Below are 18,310 nucleotides of genomic sequence, written 5' to 3' on the forward strand. Positions count from 1 at the left end.
GAAAGTGGCTATTAGTAACATTTCAGAATATCTGAAACTAAACTTGCCTCAAACTCCAAGTTGGATTTTAAGTAAATGCTGATATTTTTTTAAGTAGAGCAAATATTAAGGTATAAATTAGTTATTTCAAATGTTAGGATGGCTCAGAAGTCATTTTGGAAGGTTCATGGCTTTATTATCTCTATCATAGACATTCATTATTTTTCAACTGGGGTTGTGGTTCTAGAACTTTCTCATTCATATAATCTATGAGTAAGTGATAGCTACATCTTTGTTTTCAAGACACAGTAACAAAATAATAACCTCACTGGCCTAAGCACTGGCCTCTCCTATTCCATGTTTGTTGACCTTGGGAATGCCAAAGGACGGCAAGAAGTAAGACTACTGTTAGAGATTTCTCCCATGTGAGTTGGGAAACTCAGTCCTGGTTTATTTTCCTCTTATCACTTCTCTATCATATGCAAATAGGAATGTACACATGCTGATAGGGCTGAAAGATGTTTTCTGGTGTCCCAATTAAAACTGTCTCAGTGCTATCCCAGAAGGTATGGAAAGCTACTCATATACCCCATAAATGGTATGTATTCATCCTTCATGCTCCCAGAGATCTAGTAAAAATAATACCCAGCTCACAGAGATCTAGGAGAGCAGGAACAAAGGTAAGATAAAAGTATGAGATCCAAGATATGTGAGTAGAAGCTCCCAGCACTTACCTCTTTCTTAATGAACAACCAAGTCTTCTCCCAGCAAATACAAACAGGGCTATAAGCTCTGTTTTGAGTCAGAACTGCTTTTATGGTTGGAAAGTTCATGCTGGGGGTCTGCAGCATCCCAGATTTATTGTGACCTAAATGCACTAGATGTTTATTAAAGGATTAGTATTGCAACACAGAAAGAACCCAATGGGCACTTGCTGTGTGAACTCTGGACAGTGCAATGAATGAATATCTACCAAACTAATACTGAGGAAGAATCAGTCAAGGGAGTGAAATTACTCAATAATAATTATAGAAGACTGGTGAAATATATTTGAGAAGACATTTAAAAATGTAAAATCTTCTCATGTATGTGGACTGGAAGAATTAATATTCTTTAACTATACCTTCCACTCAATGTAAGCCCTATCAAAATGTCATGTCAGTGACATTGTTCATAGAACTAGAAAGCCAAAAGAATCCTGAGGCTATAAAAGCTGGAAGCATCTCAGAAGCTGGTTTCAAGATCTACTATGGAGCAGCATGTCCTGCACAGCATGGCATTGGCAAAAGAAACAAGTGGCACAATGCAACTGAGCAGAGATGCCATGCACCCACACATAACCATTGCTTAACAGAGGTCTCAAAAACACTCACTGTAGGAATGGTGCTGAGAAGAGTGCTCATCCCCAAACAAAGGATTCCCATTGGATCCTCATCTCTCACTCTCTGCTTGAGATGAAACCAGAAGGGAGGGGAGATGGGATAAACTTGGAATCGTACAGGAAGGGCAAACCATAATCAGTATGTATCATGTAGGAAAAGAATCTAGTTTCAAAAAAAAAGAAAAAAAACATCATTGAAATGGGGTGGGGATGGAGATCAAAGGCTTAAATGTGAGATTTGAAGCCACTAGAATTTGAAAAAGAGGAAGCCTTTCTAGGCCCCCATAGGGGCTGTGGGTTTCAGCAGAGGACAATGGCAGGAAACAAAAGCAAAATTTGACTAGTTGGGATGAAATCAAACTCAAAATGTCTCCACAGTATAAGAAGCAACAGGATGAATAGGGAACCTACAGAATGAGAGGAAATATTTGCCATTACTTCTCTGACAAAGGGGTAATAGCTAGAATACTTAGAAACCAAAAAAGGACTTAAGCAAATCATTAACTTTAAAATGGGAAACTAATCTAGTTACTTAACATACTGAAACACTGAATAGCATTAGCCATCAGGGAAATGTAAATCCCAACTACAATGAAAACAGGTATTATAAAATAAATTCTGGCAAAGATATGTAGAAATGAAACTTATATCCTGGTGATGATAATACAGATTATCCCAACCATTATGCAGAACAATATAGAGGTTCCTCAAAAACTAAAAATAGGCATACCAGAGGATCTAGCTACCCCACTTCTAGGTATATATCCAAAGGAAGGGAAATCAGTACACCAAAGCCTGCAGTACAGTTCACAACAGATAAAGTAGTCTGGATGCCCAGAAATGAGTAATTGAACATATATGCATATGTATATATGTGTATATACGTGTGTATCCTATATAGCAATAATATATACTATATGTGTCATTTTTATATATATATATAATGTATATATATATATATATATAATGTATATATGATTAAATATTACCTGGCCACAAAGAATGAGATCTTGTCATTTGCAATAAAATGGAATTGGTGACATCAGGTAAAATAAGCAAGACACAGGAAAACAAGCACACCATGGTCTCTCTTACATGCAGAAGTCTTAAAAATGTTGATATAAGAATGACCACTAGAGATTAGGAAGAATGGGTGATCAAAAAGGAGGAAGTTGGATTTGATCAGTCTATGCTATATGTACATAGAAAAATTCATGCTGAACTCTACTAGTATGGATAATCAATTTGTATGATTCAATTTGCATTTTTTAAAAGATATATAGTCAAAATTTCTCTTTTCAATAGAAGTTAAAAATGTCAGGTTACACAGTGCACTGAAAAAATAATGCTAGTCTAGTTTTTTCAATAAATCTGTGACCAAGGTTTATCGAATTTTGACCCCTCTGCTGCTTTATTCTCACAAAGCTGATGAGCTGGAGGATGCATAGAATTTATGAGGCTCTTTTGTTATAAGTGTTTGTTTTTCAAGTTTCACATTGAATAAAAGTACTGTTCCTGTGGAAAGAAAAGGCCAGCCATAGTGGTCCATGCCTGTAAACACCAGCCAAGAGGCTGGGCCTGGAGAATTTCAAATTTGAGAATAGCCTAGGCAGCATGTATCAGATGCAGGATTACCAGAACTCAACTGAAAGCATCAATCTTAATAAGTATTCCATAATTAAGGTAAATTAGGCATGATGGGACCTAGACTTCATCAGAAAATAATATAAAATGTAACAATATATCTTTCCTCATTCTCTACTTTATGACAATTTCATCTTTCCGGAGTCCCTTGTTATTAGGATCTTAATCCAAGTAGTCTCCAGACTTGAGGGTTCAACCCTCATGACATAATTACCTCCTAGAGACCTCACTTCCTAATACCATCACCTTGTAGGTTAGGATTTCAATGTTAAGATTGGGGTAGGAGGGGACATAAACTTTTAATTCATTTCCCCAATGTAAGAGCGCCTGGAAAATGCATTTTTTTTAGTTTCTTATTAAACCTTAATATAATACTTTGTATGAGAATACAAGGAATTTGAACACTTAATGTCTTTACCCCTAAGTAAATTGTAAAAATGGTTTTTCTGTTGCTACATAGCATCACCATGTTTATACCTAGAGAAGCTAATTGTAATTTACTGAGTATGCCCTGTAGTAGAGTAGCTTTGCCTGGGTTAAGTAAATGAACCATGAACTAGAACCCCAAATGCAACTCTTGTAATATTTATCATATCAAGAGACCTAAAAAATTCTTGGGGCTGGAGAGATGGCTCAGAAGTTAAGAGCACTGACTGCTCCTCCAGAGGTCCTGAGTTCAATTCCCAGCCACCACATGGTGGCTCACAACCATCCGTAATGAGATCTGGTGCCCTCTTCTGTCCTGCAGGGGTGCATGCAAACAGAACACTGTATACATAATAAGTAAATAAATCTTAAAAAAAAATTCTCAATGATAGAATATCTTGATTATTATTTGGGACACTGGTAAATATCTTCTTAACACCTACAAGTTAAAGTTGAAAAATATACTCAGTAGATAACTAAAACCCTTCATTGTCCTGAAAAAAAAAAAAAAAAAACTTGGCTTAGATAGATAATTATAAAAGTACCTCCAGTGTGAAGTCAGGAAAGAAATTCTAGCAAATTCCAATTCTCACTTAACACATTTTAAATTTATATTCCTTACTTTAGAAAACAACTTAGCCAGAGTTATAGGAGGTGACTGAAAGTTTTCTGAAATCTGTATCTCCAACTAAACCAAATTAACCAGACACATATCAAATTAAAAAATCTATAATAAGAAGCAAAGCTATGTTTTCATTTTAACTTAAGGATAAACATTTTGTTTGGCAGATTTTCTGACATATCTAATTATTGAATTATTTCTCTATTCAGTGTTGTACTTCAATAAATTACAAGTTGATCTCCTTCAGTTTTTATAGCCTTTGAGAATTCTTATGAAAAGTGTCCTTTTAATGCTATCTTTGCATTTTAAGCCAAGAACCATGAAGGTCAGTAACACAATTGATTACTAAATTGAATGTAGTTATCAACTCAGCACATTCATTGGTTTTCTCGGGGGCAAGCCAAATATGATTTCATACCATAAATTCAAAAAGCCTCCCAATGGTGGCCCCAGCATGGGATTTGTTGGTCTTCTATGACTGGGTTAGATAAGATGTACCCAGAGGATGTGAGAGGAAAGAGTCAGAGGCAAGGAAACCCACCTACATCTGTCAGTTATACAGGACAGAGCCAAAGCTTGCTGAGCCTGGACCACACAGATTCTGGGCAAACTGCCAATGCAACAGTTAGATCACTTCTGTCGGGAATGAAGTTTTGGTGAAGGTAATGATGAATTTGGATTTGAGCATGTTCACTTTGAAGTTCCTTTGAGACATTTTCCAGGAGAATTTCTGGCAAACTACTCAGTGTGGGAGGCAAAAGGAGAAAGACTTGCCTACAAGCTTGCATGTGAAGTCATCTCAGATGGATGGCAATCATGCCATCGCAGTGGTTGGCATCATCATGGGAAGGTGGACAATGAGGAAAAGAAAGCCTTGATCCTGATGATCAACACAATTTAATGGCCAAACAGAGGGAAAAGAGCCAGCCAAGGGAATGTATAAATGATTGAGATGTAGGAACTAAACAATAAATTATGGAGACCAGGGGAAGGCTGTGCTTCAGAAAGGCAGAGCAGAGGGAGCCAAGTGCTAATAACAGACTGAGGATGGTGGGGAAGTGGAACTGTAATTTCAGCATCACTGGCATATCGGTCACAACTGCTTTAGTGGAGGGACAAGAAGGCAGGCACATGTACAAGAAGAAAGGCAGCATAGAAGGCACTGAGGAAAGATGGGTCATCCACGGGAGTCACAACATGAGGGATTGGAGCAGCACAGACAGTACTGCTGTGTCAGGGAACAGGAGAGAGACGACCTGTTACAGTGTAAGGGATTAAAGCAATATGTGGTATTGGTGCTTCGGGGAATAAGGAAAATAGACGGGGTAGTCCATGGGAGTCACACTGTGAGGGATTCTACCTCAAGACAACATAGAGTTGAGTTTCGTTATACATTGGTGGTAGAAAGGGATTTGTGGAAAGACAGATGATAAATCTGCAAAAATTATCCTAGAACAGTCATGTGGTAGTAAAAAGCTCAGAGCTTAGGAGGAAGGAAAAAAACCCATCTGTATACAGGTAACTGAAGAACAGGGAAGACTCTACACTTATGGGGTGTGTCAAGATGTTACAGGGGTTTAGCATGGAAGTTTATCACTATCAGTTATTATACTAACAGTTTTGTACTGCTTACTAAGTATCACCAGATATCTAGCTACCTGCATAAAAACTCATTTAATTCTCCACAGGGTGCTCATAAATAATTATCACTCATTACGGCCATTTCATTGGTGGTAAACCTAATCACTAAGAGATTAAGTCAAGTAGGGCTACAGAGATAGCTCAGTGGTTAAGAGCACTGGCTGCTCTTCCAGAGAACCAGGGTTTGAATCCCAGCACCTACATGGCAACTCAAACTGTCTATAACTCTAGTCTCGGGAGATCTGTTACTCTCTTCTAGCCTCCAAGGCACTGCATACATGCTACACAGACATCTATGTAGGCAAAAACCCATACACATAAAATAAGAATTAGTAAAATCTCAAAACTTTTTTCAAAAAGAGAGTTTAAGTCAATTCCCAGATGTTCTATGACCAGTGAAGGATGTGGCTGAGATTTAAACCAATGCCACCAAATACTGTACCTGCTAAGCACTATTGTTTCTATCATAACAGCTATCATTGATTTGAGTACATCATTCTTTAAGGTTTTTATCTCAGTTACTCTTTGGAATATAGATTGTGGTAGGATTATGTGCCATAATCCTACTATGAATCATGAACAGTATAAATTGAAATGCATTTAACATGCCTAACCCAATGAACATCATAGTTTAGGCCAGCTGTTCAGAATACTTACATTAGCCTACAATTGAGCCTATTTTGAAGGGTTGAAAAGCTCATATAATAGTGGCCACAGGACACTGTAGGGTACTAAATCAACCCCTTACCTTTCTAATCATATGCATACCTCGATGCTATGGTTTGCTGCCACTACAAAGCATCATGAATATCACTAACCCAAAAAAACTTGGTAGTTTCTACTGAATGTGTATTGCTTTTTATACCTTCATAAAGTTGAAAAATCACAACTTGAACCATCTCCATAAGGTGGTTGTAATACTAGCTTTAATTTATATATGGAGATACAGAAAACATACAATTCATAGAGTCAGCCTAACCAACTAGCAAGAACAGAAGTCAGACCATCTGCCAAATAGAAAGGGGAGGAATTCTGGTCAGCAGTATGAAGAGACTGGAGGTTTCTGGTCAGCACCGAGGGAACAAACATCAAAACTGATCAAAAAACCAGGGCAGGAATTCCAGGCAACAATGAGGAATCATGCCTCGAGGCAGAGAGTACCAGCAGTCATGAAATTATTTAAACCAACTAGTCCAAAAAAGGAGGAGAAGGTATATTTTAAGGTCTCAAGACAATAGTAATACAAGACAGCTTTATCTAAGGATGCATAAAAACAACCTTCAAACGTAATGGCTTAAGTAATAAAACAACAAACACTAGTTTCTCCTCTACTGGGGGAGGAATTTGTGAGTGGCTTACCTGGAAAGATCTGGATGTGGGTCTCTCCAGGCAATGATCACGTGGCAGGTGGGCAGCACTATAATCTGAGGCTACTGTGCCCTCTTTGCAGCTCACTCACTAGCCTGTTGCTGTTTGTTATTCCTGGTCACATGTACCTCTTCATAGAGCTGCAAAACCATCTTCCCAGCATGGCACTGGCTTTCTCCAGAGTAAATGAGCTGACAGAAGGGAAACCTTTTATGGTTACACACTCTCAGTTTTTACTTTATCACTTAGAAGTGAGTCATTGCATGCAACACAGACTGAGAGACGAGTTTCAAGGAACTCCTGAATACTGTTTAAATCCACCCCTGTTTGGGCCATGGTGACTGCTGGAGAAAGGAACCCCCTCTTCAGAGCCCTTTCTCACAGATTGTAGTGAATGGCACATGGCTCCCCTCAGGAGGGGCCAAAGGGAAGTGAATCCATCTGAGTGTACGGTATAAAATGAGGGCCACGGAACACTCTGTGTGACACACACTGAGGGACACATTTCAAAGGGCTGCAGAAAGATGAAATGGATGCACCTGTGGCTTTTAGTGTGGATCCCACAGCTCAGGGATATGAGTGCTCTTTGAAAATGGGTCCTGGGGTTGACTGACTCCTGTGGACTGCTGAGCTGATAGGTAGAGCCTGGGTTTCAGGGTCATTTGCTTTATCCCTAAGCTTAACAGCTGCACTGATTATGTATAAAATGCGCAGCCAGTGCCCCGCTGCCCAACGCCTCCGATTGTGAAGGCATGGGCTTTCTTTTTCTCATTTCATTCTCTCAGTCCCCATGCCCTTTTCTCCGACACAAAGGTTGCTTCCCACTTCTCAGCAGTACCCCTAGCAGTCACAGATGACGGATCCTTAGAGAATTTCAGCATACCTTTCATTTGTCTCTCACCAGAGTACAACCCCATCTGGCTCCCAGCTGGTGCCTCCCCTAATCTCCTAAATGGCCGTTCTAGATGGCTCTACTGGAAACAGTGTGCTTAGTTGTCTGAAGGATTCCAAAGCCAGATAAGCCAGTAACAAAAATGCCCAGCAGCAAAGGCAACAACATCCTCTATAAATTTAAAATGAGACAGTTCTGTGTTTTCCTTCCTATAATGTGCTGACTTATAAAGGAACTTCAGATCTAGACATGAATGAGTGGTGGAACACATTTGGCCAAGACATCTCACATCTCAGAACCTTACAGTTCTCTGAATAAAGTAAAGACAAAACATTACTCTATGGGATCTTGTCCTCACAGAGCATGGCATGCTGACATGGTCAATGAATGCTCATTTTCTTCTGGTCTAAATTAAAACTATGTTGCTATTAGGAGAAGATGACTCTTTAGGCCATATGTCCCAAACTCCGCTGTTTGCTTGGGATATGTTGATACACAAATCACTAGAAAATGGACTTGGAACTGCAGACAGCCTCTGATTGATGGCATAAAAACCTAACATATCCCAACTCAATTCTGTTAGGAAAAGGAATGTCGGGTAACCAAACTTCCATTGCACTATACAAAGCATGAGAAGAGGGACAAGATTGCGGTGCATGAGAGAGGATGTGCCTTTACTCTTGTAGTCAACACTCATTTTAGGCCATTGTTCTCCACTGACTTGAATTAGGAAGTGTGCTTTCCACCACAGTTTACACAGACTCGGGTGTTAGAGGGGGGAACCTTCCAGAAGTTATAGATCTGTATTTTACAGATAAGAAAACTTAACATATCTTGAACATTTATTAGGAGACATTATCTTGACATATGATCATGTATGTCCTCAGGTCAGCATAGTGGCATCCCAGGCTGCATTTCCTTGAGAAAGTTATGAATTAATGAGCAGTGAATTCAGATATCTGCCCAAGGTTACAAGGTAGTATCTACAGAAACTAAACTATAGTCCCTATAAGTTGATTTCCTGTAAATACTCCTAAATGAGACCATGACATGCCTGAAAATGCTTAGAAAAACTACAACAGCTATCTTAAACCAGCCTGACAATGGCTAATTTAAGCTCATGCACAGAATGCTCATGTAGCAGTCTGTGACCAGCACATAAAGGACACTTCCTGCTAATGACTTGTATAAACTTTTGCAAAATCTCCCATTCCTCAGAGGGGTTCTCTTTCAGAACTAAGGTGTATATAGAGGCATGAACCAGAATTCTATCAAACACCAAGTGCAGTACTAAATGGTATGCAATGGGTGAACCAGTTAAGATGTGTTCACTTACTCTTGAGGGACAAGAAAAAAAATCATTACTTCTACACACTGTGGCCAGTGATGACCAGAGAATAGCAAGGGTCTAGAATCCACTTCTAATGAGACATATTTACCAATCATGAAAACTGATTAAAAGGCCTTTCAGACACCGTTCAAGATTCCTCAATTCAGGTTATGATCTCAAGAATGAAACTCATAAAATGATTTGGGTGTCTGCCTTCTCAATTCTTCCAAGGAGGAGTACATGGCTTTGACTCTCCTGACTTCTCAGAAGAGAAAGTGAACCTCTTACTCCATAGAGGTTATGGTTCTTGATGATTTAACTTTCTCACAAAGTCCCCACTGAGAAGCATCCATAGTCACCCAGTGTACCATGAAAACATCACCATCATACCAACATACATTCCTCTAAGAGCTCTTGGCGATAAAATGGCTGTGTAGCCTCCAAAACCTGTTGGAAGGAGAAGTTCATTTGTATTCATGTTATTTAAAAAGCAGTATTTGTTCTATTTGGAAAACATACCAGAAAGATCAGGAAATATTTGTATATATTCAGACTGTAACTCAAATAGAAAGAGACTGCGGGCATGTTTGTAATAAAGAATATTAAATGGATTTTGTAGGCAAGTTAGATGAAAATACGTTTCTCTGAAGTACTTGGAAATTATTTCCAAACTTTCAGTTAATCAACAAATAGTTCCACGCCATCACCTTCTTAGATGCCTGGGGGATGTGAAATTAAAACATACTTTGCATATTTTGCCAACAGATGGTTGGTTTTCTTCCTCTCCTTACATTGATTTAAATCAAAAGTGAGTCATTATCCCATATTATGTTTTGATTGCTGTTTTACAACTGGAAGTATATAGTTGGTACTATATACTTCTAGCAGAGCTAGATAAGGAATCAATATTTCTAGAAATCTTGGTAGGAGCTGGGCACTGTGCCTTCTACTTTGCACGTGTAATCTAAACCAGTCCCCCTGAGGTCAGCAGTGTTATTATTTTCTTTTTACAAATTAAGAGGCTCGGGTTTCAACAGCCATACACAGAACTGCAATTCTTTCCTTGATTTATGCTATTGGGGATGCTCCAGGACTCTGTAGAGCTTCCTCTAAAGAAGAGAGAAATACTGGGGAATTTTACTCATTTTTTTTTTAGATTTATATCCTCTAATGTTCAGCAGACAATCACCAAAATATGGCAACCTATAACTTGCTGCACATAAGATCAAAAGAAGGGGGACTTGGATAATGAAGAAATCAAAATCCACAGATGTATAGAATTCTCTAAGTACTGCTGGGCCATATTTCACAAGAGAGGGTTGTCACACGTCCAAAGACTGAAGCGCCAGTGGACTCAGGATTCCATAACGAAGGAAAGAGATGTGATGGTCACAGGAAGACAGTGTAATTGCCTCTTATTTTGTGATGTGTTACTCAGCTGAGTTCACAGTGATCTTAATTCCTTTCCCCTGCCCCTGGTTGAATTTTTACTTTCACTAAGAGTCTTTTAGTAGATTCAGAAATTAAAGTGAGGGGAGGGAGGGAGATAGGTAGCACAAATGACTGTCACACATTGCTTAACCTCCAAAACTCCAGTTTCCCCTACCTCTTCTAGAGCTGCTGTGCCCTCTGCACCCCTTGGCATTGAGTTCTCAGGACCTGCCACTGAAAATCAGCACTGTAACTAAAGCATTTTCCTTTGCCAAATGTGCAGTGCAGAGGCACTTTCAGAACAGGGGAAAGTCTTCCTGCTAAGCCTTCTAGCAAATCATTAATATTTATTAGCATGCACTCCCCTGTAGGATGAATGTTTTATGATCAAATTTGAGTGGCAACAAATGGAAATTTCAGCCACAAGTTACCCACTCTTCCAGTGCTACAGATTGCAGAACAGGCTTCCCAATTCAGGACTCACCTTTCTAGAAGAATCCCACTTCACTGTTCTAGACAAGACAGCAATTGATCACTGCCCATGAGGTTACTCAAGGCAATAATCAAGATTATCAACTTTCAAAATCAATAAGGAGCAATTAAAATGAAACTGGGCATTGGCGTTATATTAATACTATATTTAAAAACTAGAAAACATGTAACAGGACAGAAGACCATTTCAAAAGCTCAGAATCATATACACATTTTATATTTAAATCAGATCAGTTTCCTAACAATTCTGAAGAGATCCATTGCCTTCCTAGGTTTGAACAAAAGCATGCCTTGTCTCAGGTTTACCTATTCATTCAGTTTATTGAGTACATTTCATCTTCTAGGCTCATGGCACTGTAGATTTTTGAATCAGGATCAAGGTCTAAAAAATGACTTACAAGAGCTCTTTGCTATTGAAAACTGCCCTCACTAAATCACTCTGTAATGCCTTTAACACATGACTCAATCTTACTCCATCCAGCATTGCATGCTGAGTTATTACATGCTGGAAGAAGCAAGCGCATCTCATCTGTATAATTAATGGGTGCACTGTACAAAGGCACAAAAATAAGAGCCCAGAAGCATCTGTTTCTGTCCTGTCAATTTCAGTGATTTTGTGCAGAAGTCACCATGCTGAGACTGTGCAACAGTAAGCCTATTGAACGACTTCTTTTCTTCCTGTCCCATTGAAGCTCTAACCTAGATAGTTTAGTAATCATTTACCAATACAATGTATGTCTGATTTGCTCTAAGCAGCATGGGGGAATAAATCATAAGCTCAGAGTTTTAAATCAGGCCTGGATGCAAATTCTGATTATTTGTCTAAATTTTTGGATAACTCGCCTATCTATTTCTTTACTTCCTCATCTACAAAATAAACATAATGTGTCAGGTAGGATTGTGACATGGAATGCAGATCCCGTATAAAAAGCAACAGCTTGAGATAGATATGGCTTTTGATAGCAAAGACAGTTGAAATTGCTCTATTTTACAGAGTGCAATTCATTATGAAATTAAAAATAGGAAAGAGAGAACAGAGATGAACTTTTAGGCCTGATTCATTTTCATCTCATGAGATGGTTATTTTATATCAAGCTGTTTTGTACTTAAGGGTGTTATTAAGGATATTGTTGATTTCAAATAACAGTTTCTGGTTGATAAGTAAGATTGGACAACAACAAAAACAAACAAGCAAACAAAATATCAACACAAAACTGCCCCTTTCCCAACTTCTAAAACCAACCCCCCTTCTCCAGACTAACAACTTCTACAGTACCTATTAAATCATGGACATGACAGAGAAGCAAAGAAAGAAATGTTAAATTTAAAAATCATATTTACCTCAGTTACAAGATATCAGTTTTGAATGAAACAGTCATCAGTGCGTAACTCTTTAATACAATGAAGGCACAAACTGTAGATCTGGTAAGAAAGGCTTCTTTAAGAATAGTCTTCCCCAGGCAGTGGTGGTGCACACCTTTAATCCCAGCACTCGGGAGGCAGAGGCAGGCGGATCTCTGTGAGTTCGAGGCCAGCCTGAGCTACCAAGTGAGCTCCAGGAAAGGCGCAAAGCTACACAGAGAAACCCTGTCTCGAAAAACAAACAAAAAAAATAATAAAATAAGTCTTCCTTTGAATGGAATTTTACCATTAAACTTTCTCCTACTCAAAGTAACTCTGGAAAAAGGGTGTCAGCTGCACCTAACTCTTCCAGAGAACCACTGTGCTTTCTTTCCATCTCTCTCATCCTCTGTCTCACATCTTGTGTTTTCCTCTCTGACTTTGGCTTCATTTTGCTGCCTGTAGGTAGTCCGGCCATACCAGACCATGTCCAACCCCATGAGCAAGCTCACCGTTCTCAACAGCATGCATTCCCACTTCATCCTGGCTGACAATGGGACCACGGGAAAATATGGAGCAGAGGTGAAACTTCGCAGACAACTGGAAAAGCACATTTCGCTCCAGAAGATAAACACAAGTAAGCAAGCCACTCTTTCCACTCCCGTGCCTCCCAGAAAATATGCTAGGTCGTTAAGCAGCCTGTGCATTGATGATAGGGAAATTCAAGGAAGCTGTAATGCACCAGCCACTGTTCTCCCTGAGCCAGTGTATTGAGTGAAGGAAGTTATCTAGAGGAACATGAGTAGAAGCATGAGGACATTAACACAATCAACGGGCTCAAGCTCAGCTTTTCACACATGCAAAAGTCAGCCCCATCTGGGATTTAGGAATGCATATAAGCTTTCTCTCAAACTTTTCCTACATCCTTTTCACAGTACCCCAGAGAAGAAAGGCACCCCAGAGACATAGCTGCTATTTATTAAGCCATTTTTTAATGACTAAAAAAGGCAAAACAAATCAGGCTTTGATCTTAGCACAGAGGAGTCTCAAGGGGGTTGGATGGTTTTCTAAACTAAAACATCCTGGACAGACATCTTACTCAAACTTTACCACTGTTTCTATACTTACATGTGTATGCATTCACTGTCTCTAGCTACACATGCACTTTGATGTATGCGGGTGTTTGTGTATGCCATGTGCTATACATCTGATAGCTATAATCATTTGTCCTAAGCACTTGTGAGCTTGGTACTGAAGTTGTCATATGAACGTTTGGCTGTAAAAAGAATGGACGCTCCCCTGATCATCTGCTAAGGATCCTCTAAGAATAAAATTCTTTTTATTTTCACAAAGGGACATGTGAGGCTTCAGTGACTGGAAAGGTCAGACTGTGTGTAATTGTCTATATCATGGAAGCTTGGATGTAATCGATTACAATTCCTAAGCTTGTCATTCCAAGAAACACTAGATTCTCTTTGGCTACTTTTCAAAAGCTCAGTGCCATTGTGTGATTCAACTGGTCCAAATCTCATCTGGATTCTCTGCCTTTGCCCCAGAAGGATCTTGCTTCATACAGCCACCATCCTTACAGAGCTGGGATGTCGGGCCCTGCTGACCTCCATTTCCCTTCCTAGGCCCTCCTCTCTGTTGTCCTTCCTGCTGCTCACTTAGCCAGACTTTGGCCTTTCATCCTATTCAGAGTGAAATCTTGAATAATAAATTTGGTTCATCTAAAATAAAAAATATGTTAGAAAACTCCTTTCTTTAATCTTTGCAGCTGTAGCCCAAGGGGAGCCTTTAGGGGGAAGAGCACAGTAAACACACACACACACACACACACACACACACACACACACACACACACACACACAAAAAAAAAAAAAAAAAAAAAAACACCTTAACTGATTCAGAGGCTGGCAGAGACAAAGCATTGTCATCAGCCAGGTGGTAAGCATTGCTGAAAATACTAGCATTTCCCTTCATCTCAGAATTTGAGAGAATGAATGGGGAGACACTATATAATTAGGAATATTTTAAGTTATTTTAGTGGTACTTTTTTTCCCTGCTATGGGGTTAGATATGAAAATTTAATGAGAAATGAGCTAGAAACTAAAATACAGGAGAGCAAGGACACGAGAGATAATTCAAGGTCAGATTGAGTATAGGACAATGAGAAACATTCTCTAGACCAGCAAAGCCCATCCATGGACAGGCCCCGGTGGCTTCTGAACCAGCCATGCAATCATGTATAAAGCAGAGCTAGATGTGTGGTTAGATGAGGTAAATACCCAGTTGAGGTTATGCAAGCTGGAGTTAGACCAGCCAGGGCTGTTAGTTGAGCCTTGTGCTTGACAGCTGCCCAGGCGATAGGGTGGCTTTTGTCCATTCCAGAGAGGACACCTTTTGGTATATAATTTGTGTGCCTGGAAGGATGCCTTTTAAAGTGTTGAATGTACAACTTCCAGGAAAAGGAGGGACTGAGCAAGGGGCAGGCAGGGAGGATCCTGAGCCATCACCTCATGCCAGTAAGCAACAGAGCCCAGATACCTGAGGGTGAAGGGTGACCATGGCAGATGGTTAAGGGCAGCAGAGAAGAACCAACAAGAGGCAGTCTTTAGAGGGATAACTCATCAGGGACCTATCATATTTTATTTGTGGAGATCCTGGACCAGTGCTTTACTATCAAAGAAGGCAGCAGTTTGGGTTCATATTCATAAGTGGGAACCCACACCAAGGATGTGCATATAGAGGAGGAGCATGTACCCAATTGCTGAAGGGCTTATTTCGTTGATGGATTTTGAGGCATCATAGAAACCCACAGCCTCCCACTCTGCTAGTATGAGCAGTAGCAAGAAGTGGATTGCAGAAGCCCAATAGACCCCCAAAAGTCACAGGAAGCTAAGAAGAGATATAGCTGTAAGCTGCAGTAAATGTCATGAGTTAGAACCTACCATTCTGGCATTAAACTCATTGGTATTTACCTGGCATTATCCCTGGACCCCCTTGGTCTATAAAAACCAAGATAAGAAGTCACTATGTGAGTGAGTGATTCCTAAGTTAGAAAGTAGACTTGACTTTTTACTGTGTTCAGACCCAAAGGGGCAAGAAAATAGCAGGTTTCTCAGGTGTGAAAAGTGATCTAGGCCCCCTGAGAGGGTTCCATTCACTTAGCAGCATGTAAAATTGCCCATGACAGCCACAGGAGCCCCAAGAACGGAACTGGGAAGGGGCACAAGGCAGACCTGATCATAACACGCTCAGCTTATGAACATCAACATTTGTGACCACCCTGCTCTGTGTTTGAAACAACCATTCTACCTTCTTATCTGAGCATCCTTTTTGCTTTGTATCATAATTAGCAATTAGTGATTCATCCTTTTAATAATTAAGTTTTATTCTCCAAGTTCTAGAAATTCCACTTAGGTTTGTATTTCCTGCTTCAAGATTGGAAATTACAAAGAACTCAATTGCCTGAAAATTAGACATTCTATGACAGCAATCCTGCCCACCACCTCTTATACCCATGGTAGTTCTAGGACTATCAGGGCACACTCAACACTCTCCTACTGGAACACCAAGTCTCATCTTTCAGAAAGAGGTTTCAAAGCAGTAACCTATCCACAAACCTGTTTACCTACACAAATGGCATCAACTTCTGGAGAACACATCTGTTGAACATAAAGTATATCCTGTTCAGGAGACCCATAAGCCCTTTCTCATCAGCATGCCAATTATTAGTAACAAAAGCACTGAACATCTTTACATTTAACATGCACTCTGACATCCATTATCCCATCCACATCCCTCTCTACCAGTCAGTAGAAAAGCATTGTCAGGGATTTTTGAGGGTTTTGTTTATAAGAGAGAATTCTTTTAGACATGAGAAGTTGCCTGCTTTAGAATTCTCAACTATCTGCAATTTTTTAAACTGCAAATTGAACCTAATGGGACAATACCAGTTATTCTTTTAGCAAATAAATATCTACTGAACTCTTAGTACATACCTACTATTGTTAAGATCTGGAAAAGCAGAAATAATTCATTGAGCTTAAGTCAAAGACAAAGAGGGTAAAAGGAAAATCATTAAATATGTATTATCTGATAGTAATCAGTACTGTTGAAAAAAAATAAGCTGAGGAAGGTGTCCGTGGGCATGCACATGTACATGCATGGAGGGTCATTTATATTAGTCAGGTATGGCCTGTAGAAGGAATGACATTGGAGCAGGGGCTTGAATGAAGAGAGGGACAGCTGAGGAAGGAGCATTCTGGGTAGCATACAGAAACAGAACTCATGGCCTTCCATGAAGACATGAAAAGCTTAGTGAAAGCTCAGATTTAACTACAAGGAATTTAGATCTAAGAACTTAAAAGATGATCACCACTATGCTTGAAGACAGCACTCCACTGGCGTGTAGAGATTAGATTGGGGTGATGGACAAGATTAAAAGACAGAGATGCATTTAGGAGGATCTCACGATAGTGTAGGACAGACACGGTGTTTTTTGAGTACATGGATGAAAGCCTGGTCAGGTGCAGGATATAAACCTACATGGGCTGCTCTAGAAAGGAATATCTAAGTGTCCTCATGGTATGATTCAGGATAAAGTTCCAAACATATGCAAACTTAGAGCATGTTTTGATAGCATAGGCATCACTCTGATTGCCAATCACACATACTACATATTACCTGCATTTACCAACTCAAAGCCATTCTTGTTTCTTTAGTACACAGTTGGATCCTCTGGACAATGGGGAAGAAAGTCCAGACAGCACACAATCCCAGCCAGAAATATCTCAGTACCAAAATACTTCTATCTTACATTGGCCATTCATGGGCTGGAACTGAGTAGTAGCACAATGGTAAATAGTAATCTAGAAATCCTTAGAAATTCACTTCCTTCATGAAAAAAATAAAGATTAAGAATGACAATATGAGGGCACCAAAATAGAGAGGGGGAGCACTCATTCTGGTCTTCTGTAGCACAGTGAGGTGATTCTTGGTTAACGTGTCTTACCATGTCTTGAAATGACTGGAAAAGGCATTTGAAAGCCCTACCACAGAAAAATGACTAATGTCGGAAGACATGGAAATCCTTATTACTCCACTTTGATTACTACATTGAATACCTGTGTTTGGCTGACAGCCATGTACTCCACAAAGACAAATACTCTTAGTAAAACTACATTAGTTCCTTGTCCATTGCTTGAACTATTTGGCCACAACTACAGCCATAGATATGCTCAAGATACATTGCATACATGTATAAAATTTTCAAAGAATAAATAGTACTTAAAGTATATTATTTTGCTGTTAAAAATGTATCTTAAAAGTTGGACAGCCCTCTCTTCTGATGCCAAATTCTACCCTCAGCTTACAAAAAAAAAAAAAATGACACTGCAGTTCTCAGTAACAAAGGTTAGAAAATTCCCAGAAGCTGTAACTTTCTTTTAAGAGTCTGAAAGAAGGAATACTACTTTGAAGAGAACAGGAAGTCTTTGCCGATTGCAAGTGTTATGAACAGCAATGGCAGGTAGATACAGGAAAGCAGATTATCATAGTCCTAGAACTTTAGGACTTTAGGCAATTTGCCTAAAGTGATGTTTGTGAATCTGTGAGCCCAAGATGATAGTTCACACAGCTGTTATTAAATGGCTGAACACATAAAAGAACTGTACCATGCGGCAGTTCAAACCTATGGTCCCCTTCTGGCCTTCTTAGTAGGAACCACGGACCATGCTTATACAGCCTCACTGCCTTAGG

General features: G+C 39.5%; 1 protein-coding gene across 22 annotated transcripts in view; it reads left to right on the forward strand.

The window, feature by feature from the left end:
• Positions 1-18,310, forward strand: part of Trpm3 (transient receptor potential cation channel subfamily M member 3) — an 848,188-nt gene that overhangs the window by 598,617 nt on the left and 231,261 nt on the right. For all 22 annotated transcript variants that reach the window (XR_013047854.1, XR_013047855.1, XM_006985391.3 and 19 more), the window contains exon 6: positions 13,013-13,184. Coding sequence is in view for 20 of the 22 variants with exons in the window: in XM_006985391.3 (XP_006985453.1) it covers positions 13,013-13,184 (172 nt within the window). In the remaining 2 variants the exon portion in view is untranslated. The remainder of the gene's footprint in view (positions 1-13,012; positions 13,185-18,310) is intronic.

The sequence above is a fragment of the Peromyscus maniculatus genome, chromosome 1 (genome assembly GCF_049852395.1).
Source record: "Peromyscus maniculatus bairdii isolate BWxNUB_F1_BW_parent chromosome 1, HU_Pman_BW_mat_3.1, whole genome shotgun sequence".
NCBI classification, from domain to species: domain Eukaryota; kingdom Metazoa; phylum Chordata; class Mammalia; order Rodentia; family Cricetidae; genus Peromyscus; species Peromyscus maniculatus.